General features: G+C 31.8%; 2 protein-coding genes and 1 long non-coding RNA gene across 5 annotated transcripts in view; 2 read left to right on the top strand and 1 right to left on the bottom strand.

The window, feature by feature from the left end:
- LOC105347546 (ADP-ribosylation factor 4) overlaps positions 1-27,569 on the top strand; it is a 46,985-nt gene that overhangs the window by 2,298 nt on the left and 17,118 nt on the right. For 2 of the 3 annotated variants that reach the window (XR_010708542.1, XR_010708539.1), the window contains exon 1: positions 12,505-12,537. The exons of the other annotated variant lie outside the window; for it this stretch is intronic. The gene's annotated coding sequence lies outside the window, so the exon portion shown is untranslated. Of the gene's footprint in view, positions 1-12,504; positions 12,538-27,569 lie in introns of those variants that run through there. 3 annotated transcript variants of the gene reach the window in all.
- LOC117689727 (uncharacterized) lies at positions 1,913-17,758 on the bottom strand. Its single transcript, XR_004601931.2, has 3 exons — positions 17,618-17,758; positions 15,788-15,815; positions 1,913-4,201 (listed from the first exon to the last, which is right to left on the bottom strand). It is a non-coding gene; the product is annotated as an uncharacterized lncRNA (long non-coding RNA).
- LOC105347548 (homeobox protein Nkx-2.5) lies at positions 17,170-25,885 on the top strand. The gene is made up of 2 exons (XM_011456691.4): positions 17,170-17,749; positions 24,907-25,885. The coding sequence occupies exons 1-2, from the start codon at positions 17,293-17,295 to the stop codon at positions 25,428-25,430; spliced, it is 981 nt and encodes a 326-aa protein (XP_011454993.1). The 5' UTR covers positions 17,170-17,292; the 3' UTR covers positions 25,431-25,885.

Here is a 27,569-nt window from a genome sequence, read left to right as displayed (position 1 = left end):
TTCTTACTTTTTAATATTTCTTGAACATTTCTTAAAATAGATAATATGTTCGATCAGTAACAAAAATCAATCTCCCACTTGACTTGTGTATTGTTTGATTTTTATATTAAAAATTAGTGAAGATACGGAACAAAAAAAATAAGATGAAAATCAATTTAACATTGCATGAACTAGACCATGCTTTCCGTTTTGGTCACTACATAATCATTCTAAATAAAACGAAGGTAAACTTAAAGAAAAAACAACAACAGGTGAGTTGTTGATTGTCATTCTCTGTAAAGATTATTAAGCAACTGAAATAATGGTTCCTCTCTGAATAATATGTATTATTTCCAATTTGGTTTTAATATAGATGAAAAATTGTAAAATTGCAAAAATATTATGAATGATAACAGATAAAGTTTGAGATTTTTAAATGTTTTTATTTACACTTTTGATATAATCTTATTGTTAAATTGCAATATATTATGAATGATAACAGATAAAGTTTAAGTGATTTTTAAAGGTTTTTATTTACATTTTGATATCATTTTATTATTGTTAGATTGAGCAAACTTAACATAATGATTTTATTTTTTTTAATAGTGCTTTATTTAATTTTTTATTTATTTTAAAATCAACAACTTATCTTGCATGGCAATTAGTTTCTAGTCTGTATTTGAATTACGCACTTTTTTATAATATGAATTTTAGACTTTTCCGACAAGAATTTCTAGAAACCCCATATGAATCATGTTGTGTAATATTTAAAGATAGATTTCAAACTATGTATTTATAATCGTAGCAGTTCTAAAAATTGTATGGATCCAAGCACTATTGATATCGAACTCTAGTCTCGTTCAACCAGACTCTCGGCTGTCTCCGTTAATCTCCGACAAGTAAGAGAGTTTCTCTGCTTGTCGGAGATTTACGGAGACAACCGAGCGTTGGGTTGAACGAGGCTATATTAAATTCTGGCGTAAGAATACATGAGACTATAAAAATATCTAAATTGTTTGTATTATATAAAATCTGACTATTTACCAAGTGTTTATTGATAAGTTTCCTTGAAAAACAATGCTTCAGCATACATTACATCGATTTTTTCTATTATTTTCAAGAACTAAGTCTTAACAACGGTTATGATTTGTGCTTAGGTCCGAACACTGTTTCACTTTCGGTTTGCCAGAGTAACTGCATAGGAGAGTTGATTAAAATCAACTCCCAAAAAGTATAGTCATGTGTGCAAATGTTCAAAATACCTTGTGGTATTATCTGCACATTAGACATTGGCCAAATTTGCATTTGATTTTTAAATGGTTAGTACGATAACAATATTGAAATTTTTTCGTTTATAAGTTTGAAAAAGGCTCTAAGTTTTTATCTATTTGAAGATACGGAAGAGTTTTTGTGCCATGGTGACAATTTTAATCATTTAAAGCTAGCATATCAAAATAACACTTTAATGTCTAAACTTGGCATTGACCCTCTTGTGAATAGTTGTAAAAACGCATTTGTTTCTCTTTTCTTCGTAAATAATTATATTTTGTATATACTCAAAAGGTTTGAAGTATTCTGTGTCAATATCTACCGAATTCATAATCTTCAAAGGCCAGAATCTAAATCTGCATATGTAATGTATCCGTTTATCGGATTTGTAGGAATATATAAGAAAAAAATGACATTGCTGAATACTGTCAACCTTTAAAAGGCCATCTTGATATTACAGTGAACTTTTCGCATGTATATACACTAAATTTAAAACAACATTTTCACTCTCACTTGTTATGATACTAATAAAAAAGACAAACATTGTTTGTTTACGTCTTTTCTTGATTGATGACAGTTTAGAATATATATTTCTTTAATTTTTAATCATAAATATCATAAATATGTATCTAGTTTCTTTATTAAAAACATAACACCATTCATAAACAGAATGCATGAAATATTTTTATTTTCTTTCACTACACAGAACACCAACAAAAAGAAAATTTAAAACACTGTGTTCATTTTTTTCCTCCATGCCAAAAAAATATTTTTTAACATGTAACGTAATCTTGATGACAAAGTAGATAACATTTTCATTCCCGAAACTGGTTTATATCGCATCTGTAGCCTTTTTCCGCCGGAACTGTGGAGCAAGACTTGGCTTTCTGTGTGCGTTTTGTAAGAATTGCGTTAGGTTTTCAATTTGTTCACCGGAAGGGCACGCTAGGTTCCCGCTATATTTCATACAGAAACGGTAATTGCTTCTTTATTATCGTCCGATCAAATCATTAAAAACTATCCACGTAGGTCGTAATAGAGCATGATTGAGCTTTGCGTCTTGTAACATTTTCTGTCATTTTGAATCCTTGTAAACGACCTGCAGTCAGCTGTCGAAATCTCAAGAGAGAACCATTTCTCTCTGTATAGTAATCAAACACAGGCGTCACCCCGACCCCACTGTGATCTCTCAAGTGCTTATGAAACATTTGTACCCAGCTAAATGCTTTCCTTTCTGTCAGGGGAGATGTATATTGTCTGTTCTTCTTTGACTGAGCGCTTCTTACAGAAAATACACGGAAAATATCTTACGAAAGTACTTTTTTCTAATATTTTTATTAGAGGGAACATATGTCATCTTCTAATCAAATGCACATTTTTTGGTACCGATTGGTTTTAGAAAAAAAAACAGTTTGTTCGGCACTTGTGAATCAAATCTATTTCCTAAGTGGTCTGGGAACGCTCACATGCCGCTAAGAGACGGAAACAAACATCCCAATTGAAATAAACACGACACCCCGATACATACACTCTCCCCCTTTTCCCCATTCCTTATTACTTTCGATGGCTCTTATGTTAGTTTCAGTTTTTAGTTTTTGACTTTTGGATTTTAATGAAATGATCAAACCACACGTTACGTGCACAAAAAGTTTCATAGGGTCAAATCGCTACAGTTGGCTGACTTTTTTCCGGAAAATCCTATTTTATCTTACTTTTATCAATTGACACACCATTGATTTGAGAGAAGATAATTTTTTTTGTATTTTTTGAATATATCTAACTTTTATCAATTGACACACTATTGTTTTGAAAGAAGATAATATTTTTGTATTTTTTGAATACATAAGTATGATTTGTTTTAAATAATTTCATAAATCGTTAATCGAAAAACGTAACAACATATGCATTTCAACATGTATTTCCAATCCTCTGTTTTTGAAAAGGTTGTATTCCATTATTTAAGAAAATATGATAAACGAAAAAGACCTTACAAATAAAAAGAAGAAATAGACCCCTGTCTTAACTTTACATTTTCGTTTATTACCAAATCATTTATCAAACTTTCTCTTCAATTTATATTTTTATAATTAGTAATATTCGATAATGATTAGATAAAATTTAGTCATCCATTATGATTTATAATTTTCAAATTTTTATTACCTGAAATTTAAAAACATTCAATACCAAAATAAAACAGTCTTCCGACTCTTTCTTGTAGATATTTTATATCGGATGCTGGTTGCAACAACAAAAACCATGAATCATATGATAATAAAGGCATACACCGGTTTATTGTTCGTCGATTTTCACGTACAGTAAAGAAATAACTCTATCATAGAAGGCGAATAGATGCTGTTTTCAAGTCTGCATGTGTATACTTAATTACACTTAATGCTATCTTAGAACGGGGCAGGAATCCCGATAAGCCACAAAAGGTCTTCACGCGATCGCTTTGATAGACAAGGGTTTCACCGGGGGTTGGCGAAATTCTCGTCAAAGAACAAAATAACATCTTAATCGTGTTTTGTTAGTTTGCATATCACTATATCACTACATTTATAACGCTCTTCTTAAATGAGATTCTTTTATTTTGATTTTATCGTGGAAATTAGCATAGACTTTTATATAAAACAAGATAATAAATAGATTGATCCGTTTCATCTTTTAATTCACATTTCTACCTCCCGTCGAAAAGAGTTCTAAATTCAAACATTTTGGATCGCTTTGTATATGAAACATTTAATTGCAATGATAACATATGGTAATTAGAGTGGAAATTAATTTGGTTATGTTATTAAATTTTTAATCCAACAATGTCGATTTCAACGGGGGAAAAGAACATCAAACGTTGGCTTATCAGAAGATGACTGCAGGGTTTTAAGATTTCAAACTTGACAAGCAGAAGTAGACTAATTTTCTTTGCCACAGTAACAGTACAACATATCAGCAACCCCTGCAATGAAAAAGAAAACTACTGCAAACCAATTGTGTAATATTTTCTAGCTTTCCTACGTTCGTTTGAAATCCTGCTCTCTCGTCTTTGCAGCATCAAATCTGTAGTGATTCAAACATGTTAGTTTTTAATCTGAGTTAAAAAATTTAATAAATTTTATATATTTTAACTTATTAAATGATATCTTTTAAAAAGTCGAACAAAAAATGATACTAAAATGGGTTTGAACTTTGAAAACATAGTCAAATATAAGGAAACACAATGTATTAAATGTAACCGCAGTTTTATATACTGTTGGTTATTTATTTGTATAATTGTCAGACTTACACAAATTAATACATATACAGTGTAAATAACCATGTATGTTACCTGATTTGCATTGAAGTTTATTTCTAATTGCTGTGTTTTATTGAATTATTTAAAAAAAGAACTTTGCAACTTAAATAAAATATATACATGTATAGACTTTTTTTGAGATAAAATACGACATTTCAGAGATTGAGGGCGAAATACAAGTAGATTTTGTAATGAATATTTTTACAAAAAAATTTTATGATATATTAAATGACTCTAATTTCTAATGTTGAACATGAATTCTTTGTGCAATATTTGTGCACCTGGTATCAACAACAAACAAGTGCAAAAATCGTGCATCTGTTGTTGTTTTTTCACTATAGACTCTATCTGGTGAATCAGGGGAGGTTTTTCCTGGGGCCATTAACATGCTGTGGTTGATTTACATAAGGAAAAAACATTTTAGATATCGCTTCACCCACAAAACAAATACAAAAAACTTTAAAAGAGATTGTGGACTCTCTGACATGGTCAGTGTTTTTCTATGTGCATTTGCATTTGATTTGTTTTTTATCCAAACGTTGCCGTAAAATTAGAGCCAACTAAACAATTCGCACAAAAATTTGTTTAACATATTCTTATTCTCTCTTTCCCTTTTTTATAGACAAAGCACGTAGATTGACGAAAAAATAGAAAAGGACTACAATTTCTAAAACTTCAAAGTAATAAACATTGTTTTGGGGGAGTGTTATGTTTTTTGTGGATATTGTTGTTGTTCGGTTGGGTTTTTTGGGGGTTTTTTTCTTTGGTGGGGTTTTTTTTGGTGGTTTTTTTTTTTGGGGGGGGGGGTTGGGGGTTGGGGGGAAGTTGTTTGTTTGGGTATTTTTTCGTTTTGTGTCTGGTGTGTAAACACGAAATTTATCGTAGTTTAAAAGAGTGTATTTATAGACTCTTCTTTATAAAAACAAAAGAAAGAAACATCTTAGTTATCTAATTTGGTCTTTTCTACCTGGTCAAAACCATCATCTAACAAATCATAAAATTCAGCCTTATTTGGTATAAAGAAACATTACTACACAAACCTATTACACGTACATGCATTTTGAAATTTCGTCTTATGAAGTAAGGATTTGTTAGTGAGTCAGACACTTATAAAGAAAAAGACTGCAGAAAACCAGAAAGGAGGTGGCAAATTGTATCACAATACGTAAAAAACAAGTGTATGAGATCATTTTAGATACAAATTTTAGAACTCTTGTTATATGTGACATTATGTTTTCTATTCCTACTGTTGCTTTTGGTTTTTAGTTTTATAGGGGCGGTAGGGGTACGGAAACATTTTTTCCTTTCCTGACTAAATTTGCTTAACATCTAAAATAAGATAAATACTATATTTTTTTAAAAAGGTTATTAACGGTTATATTATCTAAAATGCTACATTAATTTGTGGAATGAAGATTTATTTTTTAAAATTTTATGATTATGAAAAAGGATTAGATGACAAAGTCATTGATATGATGGCGAACTCTTGACAAGACTTAGATCTACTCTTATGTTTCCTATTTTTAGATGAAGTATGTTAACCTAATTTTGCAAATTCTATTTAGTTCATCCATATTTATATGTCCAAAATGCGCAAAAAAGAAATAACGCTCTGACTCATACACTGAGTGTACACAATATTGAGTTCAGGAAAAGTCATTATAGTTTAGCGTACTCGTATTTTTTAGCATCTTAGTATTTTGTATACTTTCTGAAATGAGACAATAGATATTCAATTTGCATTGTTTCCAAATGAAGAAACACAATATTTATATATTGTTTCGAAATGGAAGTTTCAATAGCACGTTAGATATACAATGTTGCTAAAGCAGTTTAATGTTCTTTCCGGAAATAAACTAATTGAAAGGGCGGCGGACATCAACCGAGGGTACTTCACCGACAATTACTTAGGAAATGTAGTCTAAAATTCTATCACAATGAAGTAAAAAAGAATTTTGAAATCCGTCGATTGTTATTTATCATCCATAAATAATACAAGACATTTATTCATGTCAGAATTTAGCAAGCTAAATCCTTTGTGATAACATGTCAAAAGGAAGCCAATTTTATTGGTCTTGTTAAAACTGAATCATACCCTGCAAAACTTGATTAACTACAGGTGCTTTCGTAAAAAATTAATGTAAATCTCTCTCTCTCTCTCTCTCTCTCTCTCTCTCTCTCTCTCTCTCTCTCTCTCTCTCTCTCAATAATCCACAAGATGTACTGATATAAATTGACTCTCTATTTTGAACAATATGATAAGTTATTTATAAAAGAGGGGAGAATTAAAACTGTCTGCTTTAGGGAAAGATTTTCAAGTGTGGTTTCCGACCCTAAGTGAGTAAGATTTGATGACACATTTTCCCGTGATTTGCTTGGTTTCATCAGGATGGTTACTCTATCACACTTCCTAACACTTTTTAGAAAATCATTGAAAATTGTTTAAAAGTTTGTATGACCAGTCCACTTGATATTTCCATGTTGATCGAAAGTGACAATTTCCGAATCTGAAGATATATGATAGCAGGATGGTAGATTTCACCAATAGATTTCTAAATGGAAATATTGAGCTACCCAGCGCAAACGAGAAAGAGAAGTGGAGTTAAATGTTGTCCAATTAAGCATATTGGAACTCGAGTTATATACTTTAAATTGATTTAAATCTCAATTAGAATTATTTACTGTTTCAATGCGTAATGTAGCATTGGTTGATATTTACGAAATATGGATAGAGGTTTTCAAGGTCTAGGGGGTGTTCGAATTAAATCCCGGTTTGTTGAATAAGTATCAAAATATGTGTAAATATTCTTCACATTGTTGCTTAAACTTTGCATATGGAAAAGTTTGTCGACAAGTTAACTTATTTAAATCTCTTTAGCTATGAATAGAGGTTTTCAAGGTCTAGAGGGGATGTTCGAATTAAATCCCGGTTTGTTAAATAAGTAACAAAATATGTGTAAATATTCTTCACATTGTTGCTTAAACTTTGCATATGGAAAAGTTTGTCGAAAAATTAACTTATTTAAATCTCTTTAGCTATGAATAGAGGTTTTCAAGATCTAGAGGGGGTGTTCGAGTTAAATTCCGGTTTGTTGAATAAGTATCAAAATATGTGTAAATATTCTTCACATTGTTGATTAAACTTTGACAAGTTAACTTATTTAAATCTCTTTAGCTTGGATATTTAATTTGAAACGCTCAACTGAATGTAAAAAAAATTTAAAAAGCAGAAAGAAGTGATCTGTGTAAAAATATGTTTTAAACAATGCAGGTGTAATTTCGCCTAAATGTATAAACGCGTTCAAATGCGTACTACTACACATATTGTAAACGTAAAGATAGTATCGGGCGTAATTTTGCGCATGTAAATCTCGAAACTTGCCAAAGTTTTCTCTATCCTTGTGCGAAGTCTATATTTAGTCAGAAGGGTTGCAAATAACTTTTCTTATTACTTTTTGTGTCCCTGGGGTATTGAAGTAATTTGAACATACAATTAATTATGAATTATTCCAATAACTTTACATCTGCAAAATATACACATGTTTTCCAAAATATTAGTTAATACTTTTTTACACAGTTGTTATTGCAAGTGCATCGCAAACCTCAATAACATTCCTGGGGTCTTATTTGCATGTATTAGTTCACCTGGGGCCATAAACTCATTGGTATTTATCTTAAATCATAATACGTATTCCTCGGTATAGATAGAAACAGACATTTGAAAGGAATATACATTTAACTTTTTCAATGCATTTTATTGATAGTTTTTTGCTGTATGTATAGCAGATCTATATTTTTTAAAAGCATTTTAAAGATTGAAACTTCTTTGACCATAATCTTCTTAAACAAAATATAAATTTGAACAAACGTTAAAAAATTGGTCAACATGAATATTTCTCATACACCCATTAAGATAAATGTCCTGCTATGTTAACATATCTGGAGTGAAGCTAGACCAAAAACAACTTATATAACCAGGCATGTAACAAGCGAACTCATTTAAAAATTGGATGAATAAGTAATTAAAAAAAACACTGTGATTCTTTTTAAAGGCTAGATATATCAGTGTAAGTGCAGAGTAAAGTTGTCCTCTTAGTAACCACAAGGTCAAAACTTCAGTTCAAAGTTAAATGTTCGAGTGCTTTAATGATCAATCATGATTTTCAAGTTTGACTCAAAAATATTCGTACCTTACATTAGTTAACGAAACTATAATCTGAAAAACTTTCAAACATTTTTATTTCTAAAAAATTCAATAAAATTTGATCTTAAACAAAGTTTTAATCTGTAAATCTGCTGTATTGTTCATGGTTACATATGTATGTCATTGGGTTTTTCCAAAATGTTATTTTTATAAAAAGAAGGGGCAATTCTCAACAAAAAAAAAATAAAGTGTCACCGTAGATGATACGGTTGCCTCTGTAGGCATACGATAATGGCTCTAAACAAAATGCTCTCCAACTTAAGTGTTGTTCTCTACAAATCCCTGATGACAATAGAAGCACCAGGCACATCATTGTCTGTTACAAGAGTCAATTACGGTTTGGGTGCTTCTGGATGCATATTGCAGAATAAAATGTACTTACATCACATGACAATGAGTGTAAATTGTAGTCCAACAAATAAAACTAGTGTATGGTTTCAAAGGTTATCCTAAAAGGAGAGGGTTATGATTCAAAGTCATAAAAGTACAAATAAATGAAACATTATACTCCTAAAAGACAGTTTTGGATACAAATCTTGGTTTTAGTTTTCAGGTTCTGCATAGTTTTAGTTACTTTTGTGTAACTTGTATGTAATTAAGACAGGAATAAATAGTTGCTGTAATTTTAAAAAATTTCCTTGCTACTTTTTATATTAATTAATGCAAATTAAAGAAAAAAGCCCTTTTTCGTTTCATAATTCGTTTTATCTGTACATGTATATGGTTGTTGCTTAGAAATTACACATTTCTGCAATTTTGTAACATTTGAAGCATCAAATTGTACTTACTTATTACTTAGGCCTGTCGATGGAGGAACATAGGCCATCGAGAACAAAGTGTGTATAAAAATTAAAAATATTTGCATCTGATACGTTTAAGCACATGCACCAAATATTTGCGTGTCTAGTATTTGTCGTTTGTATTAACAATTCATTGTATTTATATTATATGAGACTCATTTTAATTTAAGCCGCGTCTTTGAACAGAAGAAGAAGATAGGGGTACATGCATTTCAAAACAGAAATATAAAGCTTTTATATTCTAGTAAATGGATATTTATTTGGCCATGGGGTTTTTATACATATCGAACTAATCAACTAAGACTAATCGAAATGGTATGTTGGGTCAGAGTAAATAGTGTTTTGTGTGCATTTAGAACCATTTAACAAGAGCTTGGACTTTGGATAGTTGTGTCAATCGGCGTTGTGACGTAGGCCTGTCTATTTCATTGCCAGTCACTCTGCCATAGCTCTTTGAAATCAACAAGATTTGTCTGGCTTTTGAGCAAAGACTACGCAATAGGTGTATATTTCGCCTTTTTTGTCATAAAACTCGTTTGATAAAGACAGGCACGCATAAATACCATTCTTTTACATAATAAAACTAGGTCGTGCTGGAAAACTACATTTATTATATAATTGAGCCGCGAAACAAAATAACGGCATTTAAGCAGGAAGATAAGAATCACCGACTCACACCCTCTCCCCTAAAGATTTTCTCAAATTTGATTTTAAATCTGTTAACTTATGAACATAATGGGTGATCCATTGTTAAAAATAGGATGCGTCTTGCAAAGGAAATTGCCAATTAAAATTAATTTTCAAATCAAACTGTTAAACACGTTTAGCCCATTTTATTATTCATATTAATTATTTATTACATTTTTATAACAGATAGAACAGATTGATCACATGTCACTAGGTTGTTTTTTTTTTAATATATACATATAGGTGATGTGACTATCAGCTGTTATGGGGTCAGTTTATATTGAATTGTAACTTTGGTACAAAGTCAAACCCCATAAGATTATCTACAACTATTGCTACACTACTGTATTTTAAAATGGTAAAATTTTAATAGCCATGGGTTTAATTTGTTGAATATTTCTTGATATTCTTATTAAATTTGTTCATGTAATACTAGTACACGAATTGTCGTGCTGTTTTGATAAGAATACATGTAATTGTTTTATACATTTTAGACATGTAGTGTTATTCTACATTTACAAATGATTAAGCCTAATTCTCTTGCTATCAGTTACAACCCTTTATTACATGTCTGCTAATAATTTATCAATCTTAGTTGTAGATCTTTTTCTTCAAAATGTAAAATAATTATGTCAATCAATATAGATATTCATATTTGACGTCATATTTGGAACTAAAATTATTTCTTTTGGCAAATTTATTTCTGCGAAATGTTTTATCTAAAAATATTTAATATCACGTTTATAACGTCCATAATGAACGTATACTGCTTTTTAAAAATATTTATAAATGCAATATAAATGCTCATGATTATCGAAAAGAATGATTGCACATATATTGGCATCCTTGTGTGTGACAACTTTTACAATTCCTTAACTAGGCAGTTAAAAAAAACTTAAATTCGTATGCACTGTATCGCTGACAATAAAAATAGTGCCGAGTAAACACATTACTCCATTATTACCCAACATGGAGATCATGCAGCTATATGAGGATTATAGTCATTATACACAGTCTTATTATAGTAAAGGATTGGTAAGTCTGTGTAATAAACTAAATTTGTCATCACTAATGTTATGCAACACATCAAGATGTAATATTTCTCAAGAAATAAATGCATTACATGATGAGCAATTTCGGTCAAACTGTATTCACTTAGAGAAACTATTAAATTTACTGATAAACACGCAATTATCTTGGAGGCGTCGGTAAGCTCAAGAAAAAGAAATGTGTGGGAATGAAAACGAAATTTTAAGGTCTTATGATGTACACTTAAAACTTGTGGATTACTTCTTTTAATCGCAAAAAAAATATAGATGTATAGACACTTGAGTGGCCTTTTGCTTAAATGCATAACTTTCGGGATTTTTGCCTTTAAAAAACATACAATATCAAACAAAATATTTCCAAAATTTGATATTCCTTATTGATATCATATGTACATGTATGTTCCCACGACTTAGTACTTATGCCTATGTATCAAAGTCAAGGATTTCCAAAATAAAAGATGAAAAAGGTAATTAAATTTGAATACAGACTGATGTCTCCATGTAGATACCCACTTAATCATATGATGACCTAATTTTTAACAGTAAACACGAAATCTTACTACCAAAGCTACGGAAAAACACCATCGATAATAGAGGAAATATATGTGTCAACGAAATCCCCAAACCGGAAACTGCGCACAGCTAAACCTCTGATCCGCACTCTCCTAAACAGGAAAATTAGTCCCTAGCAAGTTATGGTGAGGCCCTCTGATCAAAGCTAGATATAAACTGCGGTCGTGCCCTCACTATTTGTCCCCAATTTAAAATCCGGTAAACAGTCACACCATTAACTAGTTACATGGTTAACTGGTACTAAAGGTCAAATCTGTATCAATACAGAAACCGAATAAGAATGTACTAATGTACCTACAGTGTAGAATTTCAAACTAGAATTGACCATCAAAACTAAACGGGTACAAGTTATTGACTTCTTTTCCTAACGTAGATGTGATATTTGAAATTATATCCCTTCTTTCTTTCAACTGTATATTCTTTATTTGTATGCTCTGTTTTCTTGAGTTAATTTCAAAATCAAATATTCTAAACAGTAGCTATCCATAGATGTTTACAAAGAGCCATGAACCTCTGAACTGTAAATATAAGAACTTTTTAAAAAATTTAAAGATTTAGATAATCCAAGAAATCTTTTCGTGGTTTTGAAATTCCTTTTAACAGAACTCAAGATGATTCATGTTTCAAAATGTTCAAAGAACTATCAACAAAGAAGTAAGTTCAGAAAAAATGTCACACAATAAGAAGGTGAGACAAAGATGGTGCACAATCTTGCACAATAAATAATTGCACCCATGTTGTCTTCTATGATCAAACTAGAATGTTTGCTTTTAAGATTCTTGTGTATACCGCGATATGAAGCAGATATTAATTTGCTCCCTTAAAAACTAGAGTAAAAGCCTTGAAATCGACCTGTAAATTTACTGGGTGCGTGTAAATACATTTATAGAATTTACCCACGAAAAACATTTAAATTTACAACATGACAAAATCATTTTAAAAAGTTTCATTCGGTCATAGACTTTTAACATTTTCTTTCTGAATTTGCTATCTCTTTTTTATTATTAATATATTCAGATTTTTTTTTTTGCAAATAATTATTACTAGTATTAAGGGGTGATATGAAATAGATATGAATTTCGAAATATTTTTATTCATAAATTTAGTTTCAATCTTGAGAATGGAAAAGATAATACTTGAGAATCTGGTGTGCGGAAATGAATATCTGCTTTGAAGTGAAACTAATTTAAAGTTTATATATATGTTTGTATAACTCTTGGCTAACAATATTTGTTTCATAGTAAGATGAGTACTCTTTATTTTGTAACAACATGTATTAATTTCAAGGCTAGATATTTTTTAACATTCCAGAAGGATAAAAATATTATATATAATTATTCATCAATCCATGTTTTTTAACTTGCTCGGGATAAATTATCATTGTTCTTAAGATTATTTGAAAAAAGTCAATATACACTTTCTTTAAAGACCCTTTCACGATAACTGCGGTACTGTTCTCTTGCAGGGCAAATTGATATACTTTCCCGAAGTTTCAATAGGTAGATAATTAAATGACGTAATTGAAACAATTGACGTACGCCATATTTTACCAAACATAGTAATTTTGCCCTGCAAAAGAGCAATACCGCAGTTACCCTGAAAGGGTGCGTGTATTCATTTATTATCAAACTGAAATTCAATCGATAGCAATGCTTCAAATTTTAAATTACTTCCCATGTGGGTTCTTTAAAAATATATAACAAATTGAAGAAAAAAGTAGCTGTCGTTATTTATATCAATCTGAAGTGCATCTCACTAGGACAAGATACTTCTTAAGTGTCTTCCCATGCAGTCTTTCATCTTATTCAACCAAAGCATTGATAGAAGTTGTTGTTACTCACTTAGGGGCTCTCTTAATAAAGTGTGGTTAGGTTTTCGTTTACTACTTATGGTTGTTTACTGGTAGGTTTACGTAGATTTCCCCCTCAAATCGATTACGTTTATCAATAAGATACAAGTGAAGAATGTTAATAGTATATCTTGCATAGGAAACCAGGGGCTGTCCGATTTAACTGATTAAGAATTCTCTAGTGGATTAACGCCTTTGATTAAGTGTTATCATTATGACTTATCCCGTTACTTGAACCTGATCCATTAATTTGGCAGTGGTAAACAGAATTTAGAAATTATTTTTAGTCCAAACAGAATTTTTTTTCAATCAATCATAAACATTTATTTCTCTTCCCACACTCCAGTAAATTTTCCCTGGGCGTTTTTGTATGCCGAAAATATCTTACTTTTATTCAGATAGAAATTTGCATTTAATATTTAGTGTAAACACTAAATTCAATAGTTTTGAGAATATTTTATCGAGTTTCTTGAAGTATACAATAATGTCAAAAGTGGATGTGGGATTTTTAATAATATTACATTCTGACAGCTGACTGCATTTCAAATAACAATTCATCGTTACTTTTTATAACCAACTTTTATAACCGTATAAGAATTCTATTAGCATCAACCCATAGAACTAAATATAATTGCTTTTGATGAGAGAAGTAAATGGAACCAACTTTTCCGTAAAGTTTTTATTTTTGGAAAAATGTTCCCATACCGTACCAAAAGGCATCAAGTGGACATTAATTGCTAAAGTACTTTGCATCAAAAGGCTCTCGTAAAACAGGTGACAATTTTCCTGAAATTTAACGAAACACGCAAAAGGGTAATTTACATGTGACTATTGCAGATTGAGACACTTTGGAACTAACTTTTAATAGTGCATACATTAAAACTTAATTTGATTTCAAAGTTAAATCCACATGAAATATTTTTAATTAATTTTGGGTTGGAATATTTAAAACTTCCACTTTGTTTTTAATCATGTAATTCTACAGCATATTTTAATTCTTCATTTCTAAATTTTGATAAAAAAAAAAATAAAAAATAAATTCATCTGAAGAACAGTTAATACATTTCAGTTCATTTCGCCATAAAGTTTACAAAGAACAAATAAGAAAAACCATGTTTAGCAACAAAATCAACAACAAAAATATCAGTAAAAGCTTTTGAAATCAATTTAAATAAGTGCAAAACTATGGATTCTATAAAAATAATAAATGCTTTACTTACATAAGATTTTATAGAACTTAAGATCCATGATGTTTTATGTAAAATGATAAACATAGTAAAAGCATATCTTCACATCTTATCTGACCAACTGCCAAAATCTGTACATGCTGTATTGTGAATATCTTGTTATTTTAAGTCTTGCTCTACTGACAATTACCAATTATCAACTCTTGATGGCAAGAGAAACTTCTGTAGAGACCGACGCGATAACAGTAGCCTGTGTCAAGTAGACTAAGTTTGGAGCAAAGAGGCAGCAACCGTTACTGGGTGTGTTTGAATGGACCCGACGTAATCATCAATTTGTGATTTACCTTTTGGTTTTTCCCAAGAAGTGTAGTGTTAAAAAAATGTTGTGTTCGTCGACCAAAAAATAGGGGGGGGGGGGGTAGAGTTTTTGTCGTATGAGAGAGATAGAGGGGGAGGGGGGCACTTGGGCTACAAGGTTTTATAATTACATTATTTTTTTTAAATAATGTTTTTCCAGTATTTAATTTTTAATGTAATAATTTGAAAAATTTCATTTCACTTCATTGCTTTGCCATTTTGTGTATCACAATGTTATGAAATAAAACTAATCTAAAAATAACTCATTTGATTTTGATTGTATATGTCGGTATATCGAACACAGCTTTTTATTTAACGCACATATTTTATAACGTTATTAGTGCGATTTAAAATTGTCATTATAATAATTATCAAATAAAATATATTTCTGTTGAATAAAAATTTTAAAACACTAAATAATTGGAAAACAAAATTTAAAAAAATATCATTCCTCTGATATTGACAAGCCGTATAATTTTATCAATATAAATTGAACAACGTGGTTAAAAAATAAAATGAGAAAGGAAAAAAATGATATACTTACATTCATTCCATGTGTAAAATAATTTAACCTGTAAATAAATAAGATTGTAATGCTATTAGGTACTCATGATATATCGATATTCGATAAGTACTAATCTTGTTTTACTTAAAGAGAGACGGAAAATCTTCAATGCATCACTTGTATCGCAAGTACTTCTTCTGCACTCAGGTTTACTCGCTTACTAACTTCATTGTACCGTACTATTCTCTTTTTCAAAATTAAAAGATAATTTGAAACAGGACAACTTCAAAAAACCGTTAACAAAATCCATGTGCGGAAAATCCTTCATGCCTGTGTCATGTAACAACTGTTTCTCTGGGTCGCAAATTGAGTGAAAACAGTCAAATTTTAAGGATGATTTAAAACCCATACATCTGTGTAACAAAATGCTTAATAAAACTCGCCAAGATATACTAAAACATGCATAGGAGATATAATAAAGATAGACCGGGGCCAAACAAAAACCAGCATTCGCGAGGGAGAGAGAGTGAGAGAGCGAGGGGGTAAAAAGATTAGGGCATGTGGATTTTCGCAGTCAGAAGGGGTTTTTTTTTCTTTCGAATAATAGGAAAAGTTGAATGAGACATTATTTGTGGAAACTAAAGCCTCTTTTGCCATAAAGCATACGAGCTGAATGTAAAGGCCCGACGACAGGCTGACTGGATTTTGTTGTTATGCTCTATAAACTAAAACACGACATTGTGGCGATCTCACATGCAAGCCATGTCGGGCAGTGTACGATCGTCGGGTTTGAGAATAACCACCCCCTCCTAGCGGGCGGTAAACGACTCGCTCCTCGGTGATTCGGGGCATTAATCTACGTGCGATATCGGGTTTTATCGAGAAAAATGTCGTTTCACTCTTTTCCAAATGATTTCAATTTCATACAAAACAGTACTCTGTGTAAACATCCTATTCTGAAGAATAACATTAAGCCACATTGTTGATACGAAAATTGAATCGTTTAGTAAGCGCAAGAGCTTAAGAGTAATAAATAAACTAGGCTTCACACGTTGTTTCAGTTTGGTATTTATAAAGACAATGATTTCAATGAAAATAATTACAAAATAACTGACATTTTTTCAATGAGAGAAAAATTGAAAAAAGAAAAAATTTAAAAAGCCAAAAAAATTGAGACATCTGTTACAAAAATAAAGCTATTTATTACTACGTGACCATTTTCTTACGGATTAGAAATTTTGCGACGAAGATTATGTAAAATGTTTTTACAATAATAAATGCGACTCTAAGCCTTTGTGAAATACTGGAGCTCACGACGAGGGGGGAGATTCGCCTTTTCCTGCTTGAATTTTACAGCAGGAAATTCGCCGTCATTGGCAAAGCGCGCGGTGATTGGACGACGCCTGAGCATAATTTGAGATGCGGAGGTCTCTCTATTATCGTATGGAGCAAACACTTGGTCGTGACAAACAGGCTCTACACAATCTGAAAGAGTTTTGACAAGAGAGTGTAGCATAGTGAAGTGGATTTTTGGTAGTGTGGACATGTCTATGCAATATTCCAATCATTCCGTAATGAACTTGTTAAGCCCCGGCGGTCCACCTTGTTGGCCCGAGCACCAGACGATGCACTTGGACTATTACAATGGCTATGGGATACCAATGGACAACAACAGGATGGACCAGCTGCATATGTACAACAGTAACCAGGCCTGTATGTACGGAAAGTCCCCGTCTCCCACCCTGCATTCTCCAATACAGCAGGGTTACACTTTGACAAACCTATCCTCTTCTGTATCAAACGGTATGTCTTTACCTGTGCAAACTGGCGACAACCCTAATATCAAGACGGAACCGGACTCTCACGTACCTGGAGATATCCGAACCTCACAGTCCTCCCCGGATCTGATGTCTCCCGGATCTTCATCGATGTCCACAGAAAACGGATCCTCCATCACTCCCAAAAGCGAAAGCAACGAAATCATGGAAAACCTTGACAAACGTATGTATATTGAAAAATAACATCTTCTTCTGCGGTGGCAATGTTTTTAAAATGTCTGGACTCATTGAGGCTGATCAAGAGTCTCTTGTGGCACAAGGGGTACTTCGAAATCTCCTTCTGTCTTTCAAAATTCGTGATTTGTATCATCAATATAGGTAGCTATGAAGTGGTCCACTTAGATGGTTAGGGGGGCTCAAGCATGCTTTTAATGCACGTTGATAGGTGTTACATAAATCTTATCATCTACAAAAGGTGAGAACCATTTCCAAATCTCTTGTAATCTTGAGACGCGATTTGAAATTTGATACTCATCTTAACAACACATCTTCTTCATGTTGAAAAGTGTCTTCGTCATCTTCGTCAATTGCAACACTTGGAAACTCTTTAACAAACATTACTTCGCCTATATTTGATTATTTTTTATTCAGCATCTGTTACGTAATATGAAATGGATAAATAATATTACAATAACCACCCTCTAATTTACTTGAAATATTTCTCAGATAAAAAAATATTTCTATCACGTTACTTGATCCGAAACAGGGATTGACTTGAAAGCGAATGCGTTGCATCACGCCATGTTGTGTAAAATGATGATGCATTTTAATAATTCAACATTGTGTACGTTTTGTTAAAACGGATTTTTGTTGTAGTCCCTGAATCTAATGTCATTTTTGTGTCAATCCCTTATCTATCGGAAACAGAATCGGATGTTTCACAAACTCTGATCATAAAATCACTGGTTGGAGAAAAAAAAAAACTTTTTTCCAACGATATGATTAAACCTCTAATTGCGTAAACTAAAACTATTAGACTTGTCAATCTTTAATTTAATTGGGTTTTTATTCTTCAAAAATTTAATTTGTGAATTCAATTTACATTAGTAATGGCAAGTTTTTGAAAAGTTTGATAATTGTGTGGTAGGCTTTTGTCATTAGTTGTTTTATTTTTATTACTTTTATTTATTTCTTTAGGTTTATTTAAACTTTTTTTATTCAGTCATTAAAATCATGGTTAAAAAGAAAACAGATACTGAACAATATATATTTATCATTATAATAAAAAATTTTACAATCAACTTGAGATATAGACTTTTTAAAATCCGACCGTGTAAGCTCATCAATTTGCATTCAATTTATTTTGGTTGTAAATGTTTAGCTAGAAATTGCTTCGTAAACAAATAGAAAAATGCAGAAGGCAAAATGGTAAAGAACGTGGGGCGAAAATTTTCCTTGAGAAAGTTAGTATATTAGGGCGATATCAGGGGTTGCGATATTGAATACATATGTACATACACATGTCGAAGCGAATTTGATGGGAAGATATACGACAGAAAAACGGTTTTATCACACTGGTCTCTGCAAATTTCATCCCCGTCTCCGTGGGGGCTCCGGAGCGCGGTCGAATTCACAAACATTATTTCTGTCATAATTTTCAAGTTCAAAGAAGACATACAACCCAGACCAGGGGCATTTGGGTGGACACGGGGGAGCATTTTTACCGAGATATACGCCGTGAAACGGCTCGCCACAGTTTCAGAGCGTGCAAAATTCACAGTCGCACGAATTTTAATTTGGATTTAAACATTTTTTTCGGTTTACGGTTTCCGCAAAAAACGGAAGCTTGGCTGGATGATTAGAGCTAATTATGATGTATTCAAGTACTAATGTTACAGTTTATATTATAATTAATATCTCGAGTAAATGTCTGCCAGAAAAAAAAAATTGTGCGATATGTCTTTCTAATTAATGGTTTTAATTTTCCGTTTGACTTCTTTGTTTCTCAAGTGCTTGCCTTTCTTGAAAGGCTGCTATTTGTCTATGATTAGATGTACAATTCAATCCATGCTAAGACGGTTCTTCAATCATTGGATAATTTTGGAGGAGATTTTAAGTATATTCTTCTCGATATTACTATTGCACAGTGCGAATAAAATAATATTTCCTTGTTGACTTTTTTAAGATGTAGATTGTTTAAGAGGTCCGTTCCATGGCGTACTTCCTTCAGAACAGATAGTTCCATCTTTAGATTTCCTTTATCCACTATGTGACGCCCTCTATATCCATTTTACACAAGTTTGAGAATACAGCTTTTTTTCTGCCTGCATGGTTGGTGTTTTTTTTTTTCTTCGACGTAATATACACTGATAAAAATCAAATTTTGGAAGGAAAAACTGTTAATTCTTATTTCAACATTTTCTAATTTAGAATGTTACTACATTTATCAGTTGGAGATGTAAAAACCTGCGGACATGTTTGGTTGCTTGCTCAGTTAGCGGGGCTTTGGCTGGGTAAAACCGATTCGGGCTTTATTTCTTCGTTAATTTTGTGATCTTATCACTTAACATTACCCACAATTTGCGATACATTTTTCTAATTACGATGTGGAACTTTGGGCAATCAGATACGGCAGCAAAAATACTTCAAAGACGCGAAATCTAGAAAAACTACGGTCCCCCACCGGCCGCTAATAAGTCTTTTTATTTATAATCCCCGGTGGAATCAAAATATATCATTTAATTTAAAGATAATTTTTAAAATATACATGTGAAGATTTTTTTCAGTTGATATAGAAATTCAATTTTAGTGAGAAGTCTATAAATATGTGCACAATCTACAAAGCAAATTGCATAACATTTAACGACACCGAACAAATTTAAAACCTATTTTTGAAACATATTAATTTTTAATGGAAACAATTAATTTTCTGCTAACCCCTATTGTTAGGAGTCAGGAAATAACAAAATATCGAATTGTTAGTAAATTAGTTCTAACTTCTTCCTGTCCCTAAATAAATCAAATCCGTGGCAGATTTTTGCATTTAATTTTTATACACCATGCCGCAGAATCACAGATATACCGAATTCCAACGATCATCTGTGTTTAAGAAAGACAGAGTTCATCGGGTTCAGGGGATGTTAAAAAGGGGGGAGAGGGAGGAATTGATACCTCCACGATAGCTGTATTTATCTCATAACGTTTACGCTTGGTCGTCGAGCTCAAAACTGCAGAACAAGATCACTAGATCGCCATATTTATTGGACATTAAATACTCTTGTGATGTTTTACTCCGCGTGGTGGCGCACTGTCATGCTAGGATAAAAAATGTCGGGTATTTCACGTGCTCCCGGGGAGGAATTTAACAAATCAATTAAGTTTTATGATAAAGTAATTAGAATATTATCAGCGATGGGCCTAGTAAAGTAAGAATAAAATGGGGGAATTTGAGGTGATGGGGAGCGGTATCATATGTAAATTCATGTATATCGATAGCGCGTGGATAGGAAAAATTTTCATTTCTTTTATAATTAATATCCAAGTTTAAGTTATAATTCTTACATATTAATAGTGAATGAAAAATTTGACCGAAAAATCTATTTGCGATATGAACATGTATACCAGCTCTCGTGTTCTGTATAGAATGGAAAAATCAGATTTAAAAAAATATAATAATACATAGAATTATTTTAATCCTTAATAAGAAATTTTACGTGTATTAATGAAAACAAAGAAAGCTTTTCCTTGACTGGAGTTTCATAAAGATACACACCGCACACTATCAGAACCGCTGATAAATCGCGCTATTTTCTATTTTCCTTTCGGAGGAAACTTGGGGAGTTCGTGAACAGGGGGATATCCGCTTATGGGGGTCTCGTAACCGGATACATTTACAGATCAGGGAACACGCGCGTGTCGCAAAGAGTCGCGCTAAAAAAAAAGGTTCACCCGTTTAAGCACTACTCATGCTTCCAAAGTCTGCGTCAATCTGTTGAGTAAACAGATTTATTGATTGAATGAAGACAAACTTCCTTTGTTTGTTAATATCTATAGCCTAATCCTCTTATCAGTGGGGTAAATTTCTTTAATACAAATAAATAAAGTCCGGAAATATGGTACTTTGGGGTTATTTTTACTTTGAATGTATATATTATTTTGAAACAACAATTTCAAAATTAGTTTGATAATATTTATAGTACATTCTTAGACACAAATAATACATGATACTTAATACTTATTACTCAACTGCTGTATAGGATTTTGTAATAGAAAAACATAATGTGCATAATACATTTTTCTTCCAAAAAAAATAATAATTTGTAATGTTAAATTAATTAATATATGATAATAAGAATATTTTTCATATCAAAAGGATAATTTGGCATAACCTAACAAGCCAAAAGCTATGCATTTGGACGTACTCAATATGTTTTGGAATTTTGTATCAATTATCGTTTGATTTCTTTCATCAAAGAAAAATAATTATATTAAATATATAAAAGTTGGAAATTGTAAAATAGATAGAAAACGTATTTGTTATTGCCGTTAAATAAGTTCTTCGATATTAATCAGTTTTATCAGAAAATAATGCTGAGAAACATGGATATATTTGACAATTTATCTTTTGAACAAACGGTGATTTGATTCCTTTATCAAGAGGAACATCGTCAGTAATTTCACCAATAAGGAGAGATATTTATATTTCAAGATAGTCCACACGAACGCCATAGATTCTTTGCTTAGTTGTTCACAAATCATCACACTGCGTTTTTATTTATACTCCGATAAAAGAAAAACGATGATATTTTGTCATGTGGTTGGCTTCTCTTGAAATAACGTTTACAAGAAAAACAAGCATAAAAAGGGCGATCAAAAAATAATGAATGCGATGATAGTCTTGAAACTGCATTTATTTTGTAGCATTTTTTGAGTTGGATAAATAAATGGCCAATGTAAAATATTTTTAATTGTTATTCATCGAGAACCCCCTCTTCTTACAATTAGGAAAATTGAGAGAGTTTGGATATATTATTTTTTAAAGACTTTTTAATAATTTGAATGGTAAAAGGATTATTGTGTGGCATTCTTCATATTCATGTAGAAACTTGTTATGAAAACGAACTTTTAAGTAAAGGGACGCGTCTTTTCTGTTCACGCTCTTCTGTCGAAGATGAAAAACACTTCTTATTACATTGTCAAATTTATGATAATGTAAGAAATATATTTTGATAGATTATACAATGATCATCCAAATAATAATGATACGAGTCAATTGTATAAACCGTTAAATCAAAATTACCAGATAAGATTAGCCAAATTTGTACATACAGCCTTACAATAGAAAAAATCTTTTGCATGTGTAAAATATATATAATTTAATAGAAAATGTGACTTATTGGCTCAATGCAGTTTAGTTTAATGTTTATTTTGATTATATACAGTATAAATAACATTGTTTTTAATACATACTGTCACTATATTAAACGATTACTTACTAATTTGCTTACTTATTTACTATTGTTCATAGACCTATGTGTATCAATTTAAACGTATTAGTTTTGTCTATACAATAGGCGTAAGAGCTTAATGTACCAAGAAATAAATACACTTCCTTTTAAATTCTATAATCTGCTTATTTCATAACTATTCTCGAAAAAAAAATATATTATAGAATTTTCCGCGGAAGACGATCAACTAAAAACTTTTTTCAAAATGTTGGGGAAAAAATCTCTCGCCATTTTTTTTTTGTTAACTTTGTAACCGACAGTTAAACGCTGCTTTCATTATTCATTTACCAATTTCTGTTTGCCGACATTTTAAAACTTGACAAACTGTTGCTATTAATTACTTGGAAGCATGGGGTTTGTCTATCTTAAGACAGCGAAACTTCCCACAAGAAAGTCAGAGTTTCAGATTTTTTTTCTTTCTTCCTTACCATTTTTCCCGGCATATGTTTCGTTTTGCTAATAATAACTTAAAATATATTAATTGAGCCCCAACACTTAAGTGTGTCTTGCGACTGTTGTGTGAAGACGTGCCTTTAGAAAGGGATAATTTCGTCGGGAAAAGAAAAATATTATTGAGAAATGATATATAAAGATGTTGAGCCTCCACGGGCCTGCCGAGAAGCAATTATCACAACTGTTGTTTTCCCTTTATGCGGGTTTCCGCCCCCTGCAAGCAATTGAAGATTTTCTTTAAGTATCGGGTGTAAATCATGCCGTTGTGGGTCTGTATGTTGAAGCATAACTTCTTAATAATTATTGTTTGTGAGCTGTTAAACGCTACAGGAGGAATGTCGGGGTGGGATTGATGCGCGCGTCAATCAGAATTCAAAAAAAGAAAAACTGAGGGAAAAAATCCTGGAAGCACTTATGAAACGTGTAAACGGCATCAGTCGAAATAGCGACAGCATCATTAAACAAATGGTATCCATTAGATGAACAACTGCTCTTACTTTTAATACACAAAAAAGAAGCATTTGATGAGTTACATTTTTCATAACGAGAAGATGAGAGTTGTTCATTTTTCTTAAGTGACATATACAAACGGAATTTGAACTTTGCATTTTTGCGTATTTATAAGAGACGTAATAATTGTTTTTTGTCGGAGAGACGAGTTCACGAGTCAATTAAATGGATTTTTTTCATGGCCCTTTTTTCTATTTTTGCATTTTACATTGATTCTAGAGAACAAAATATTTCAAACGCAGTATTTATACTCTTATTAGTTTTATACGTTGAAAACTCTGAAAATATATGCCACGAGACCTTGAGCAATGTATTTTCATTTTTAGTTCTTTGAAACAATTCTGTCAGTTGTGTTTATAAGTTAATTGATTTGTGTTGACAAGATAACCAGTTTACGATAGGTTTCCTCTAAAGACATGGTCGCGCGCGCCTTTTCCCCGTCACTCCCTTTCCTAAGAGGATTACAGCGCGTCTCTCTTCCCCCTTTACTTATTGCAAGGGAAGCTGAATGCTTTGATCTTTGTGCGAGTTGTGCGTGGTCCTCTCCCATTGTGACACAGGAAACGCTTTGTCATGTAGCGACAACAATTATTTCAGAGATAGTTTTAATTGTGTACATACTTATAGAATAATATAATTTAATGAATGTATAAATTTTAATTAAAACTACAGTGCAAACCAAAAATATATTAGATTACACCAAGTTTATTAAAACGCTGCTGCCAGTGACACACTTTTATCAGATAATTTTGTTGCGTTAAAATCTTTAAATAATTCCGTCTTTTCTCAATAATTTTGGTGGAATTTTTTCTCTGCCTTTTCTATATCTTAGAATTGTGTATAGTCCTTGAAATTATCGTATGAACATTGTATAAATTGTATTTAATTTCTTGATTTTTTTCTTCTTCAGATAATGGAAACTGTAGCCAAGCCCCTTCGCCATTAGATGAAAACGACAACGACAAAACTTCGGAAAAGTCCGGAGAATGCAATCTTATGAAGCAGCGTACCCGACGAAAACCCAGGGTGCTATTTTCTCAGGCGCAAGTGTTCGAATTGGAAAGAAGATTCAAACAACAGAGATATCTATCCGCGCCCGAAAGGGAACAACTCGCTAACTTACTCAAACTGACTTCAACACAGGTGAAAATTTGGTTCCAAAACAGAAGATACAAATGCAAACGTCAAAGGCAAGACAAGAGTTTAGAACTGTCTTCAATGCCCCCACGACGAGTGGCCGTTCAAATGTTAGTACGTGACGGTCGGCCATGTTTGCCGCAGAACGTCCCAGGGGCCCCTTATTCCGCGTCATCATATAGTTCCCCCTATTACCCTTCTCTGAACAGTCATGTCTCGTCGGCCGTTCCTATTAACCCCATGCAGCAGAACCCGTATGCAAACTCACAGATCGCCCAAGGGATACGGTCTTGGTGATTTTTTTTATATTTGACATCTTTTTCGTTGTAAATATATTCTATTGTTTGTAAATAAGAGTTGTATTTTCATATAAGAATTATGTGAAAAGGGAGTTGTGTTTCATGCCAAGTCCATTTCATTTTTTCTGATTTTTTTTAATGCATCGACTAAAAATCTTAACGATTTTTTGGAAACATGTCATGAACATGAATTGTATCTCGTGTGAATGGAGAGTGCTGCAAGATAAATACGACTGAATATGAAATGGATTCTTAAATGCTCTTTTAATTCTTTGAAATTAAGAGAAAAAATGGATCATTTATATTCATTCGAAAATTGTTAACAATTTGGATTATTTTTTTATTTTACAATTTTATACCTTCATATATTGATGCCATGTTTTTTGAACAAAAGAATTGTTTTAATTTGTACAAATGATGATGAAAAAAAAAATAAAGATTAACAAACCAATATCAATCTTTCATCTTTTACTGGCTTGTCATACAAAATTGTAGTATGAAAATTAAATACATAAAAAAGGGTGGGATAAGACAAAAATGTGAAATGAAAAAAATAACTCATCAAATAAAAAAAGACATTCCTTTTTTTAATTTGACTGATGAAAAAGATTCACGTTTTACGAAAAATAATAATAATGTAATAAAGTGAATGTAGTAACAAAGGATAATGTAATCAGGTAATGATTGTAATAAAGCATGGTAGTTCTTAACAGCTGATTATGAATTCAAGGCATGGCAATCACATATCATTATACGTGCAAATATATGCAGTAAGAAAGATGGAGCTATTTTCTAAAGAAACAGTCTTTGTTTTGTCAAGCGAGAAGTGCAAGTGCCCATATAGCATACTGTGTATCCTGCAGCAATATACAGTACCTACCAGAGAAAAGTTGAACTCTTTTCCTGACCAAATCTAAAATTTTAAATATGGAAGAACGATGGCGACAGGTTTTGCGGCAATAAAAGGAGAGGACCCAGCACTTTGTATTCTCGGTCATTACTTATTTCATTGTTTCATTACTGAAAAGGGGTTTATAGCTTGCTTAACAAAAGCTTTAGAAGGACAAGAATTGTGTTCTTTGGATTATTTTTTCATTTCATTGCTGAATAGGGCGTTCATAACTTCCTTAAAATTATTTTAAACGGAACAAAAATTCTGTACACTGACTTTATAGTTTATTTTTTTCATTTCATCACTGCAAAGGGGGTTCATAGCTTACTTAAATAAGCTTTAGAAGGGCAAGAATTGTGTACACTGGTGTTATGAATCTAAAACAATGTCGAGTCTGTCCTTAAGTGGTGCACACAGTTTCTCATGAGAATACTTCAGCAAATATTGTACCAGCCTCGTCATATTTAGGCGGAGTCACCTGTATAAATGAGACTGAGATATTGAATCATATATATTACACATGCTGTAGAACAACTGTATACTTGTATAAGTCTTGCAACCAGGTTGTTTCTTATACGACAGCTATACTTCAATCAATTAGAAAGCAATTAAGCGCTGGTAGTGGATGGTTTTATTTCGTTGATAAAATTACTTCAGATAAGATGGCGCGATCTTAACATCGAGTGCCCCCTCTAGGGACTTGGAGGACCATTGTCAAAGAAACAAACCCACATTGTATCAAGGGACACATCCTCTAAAAATAGAACAGCTGTAAACAATGACGTATTACTACGAATCGTGTTTTGTTTATTATGCCCACAGCTACTTCCCCTTTATTTTTCTATCAATTTTCTAAAATCTTTATTTGGGAAGTAAATTTGATCTTGAATGAAATCAGGAAGATATCCATGCTCTTACATGCATTTAATCTTCTGACCATCAAAACATTCGTAGATCATTTATTCGTTTATCATTGATTACTGTATTTCTGCAATATGCAATCACTATAGACATATGAATCTTAAAGTATAAATTACACTACAATTAATTCAAGTCGATTCAATTTATTGACCAATTAAGGGCCCTAAGAGGCAACAAGATGATTATACAATTAACACGATGCACAATTAACATACACAAGAAGGAAAGAGTTTGAAAGGAGATAGACAAACATTTGCATACTTAGCTTGTATTTTTATATACTTGATACGTATTAATATATATTACACTCATATATTACATACA

The sequence above is a fragment of the Magallana gigas genome, chromosome 8, assembly GCF_963853765.1.
Source record: "Magallana gigas chromosome 8, xbMagGiga1.1, whole genome shotgun sequence".
Lineage (NCBI taxonomy): Eukaryota > Metazoa > Mollusca > Bivalvia > Ostreida > Ostreidae > Magallana > Magallana gigas.
The sequence above is the reverse complement of the archived record's forward strand: the minus strand, read 5'-3'. Positions and strand labels throughout refer to the sequence as shown.

Bases quoted from the DNA above. Each gene is read 5' to 3' on its own strand.
- LOC105347548 (XM_011456691.4), top strand. From the start codon at position 17,293: ATGTCTATGCAATATTCCAATCATTCCGTAATGAACTTGTTAAGCCCC. The intron at 17,750-24,906 runs GTATGTATATTG...TTTCTTCTTCAG, and splicing joins CATGGAAAACCTTGACAAAC to ATAATGGAAACTGTAGCCAA.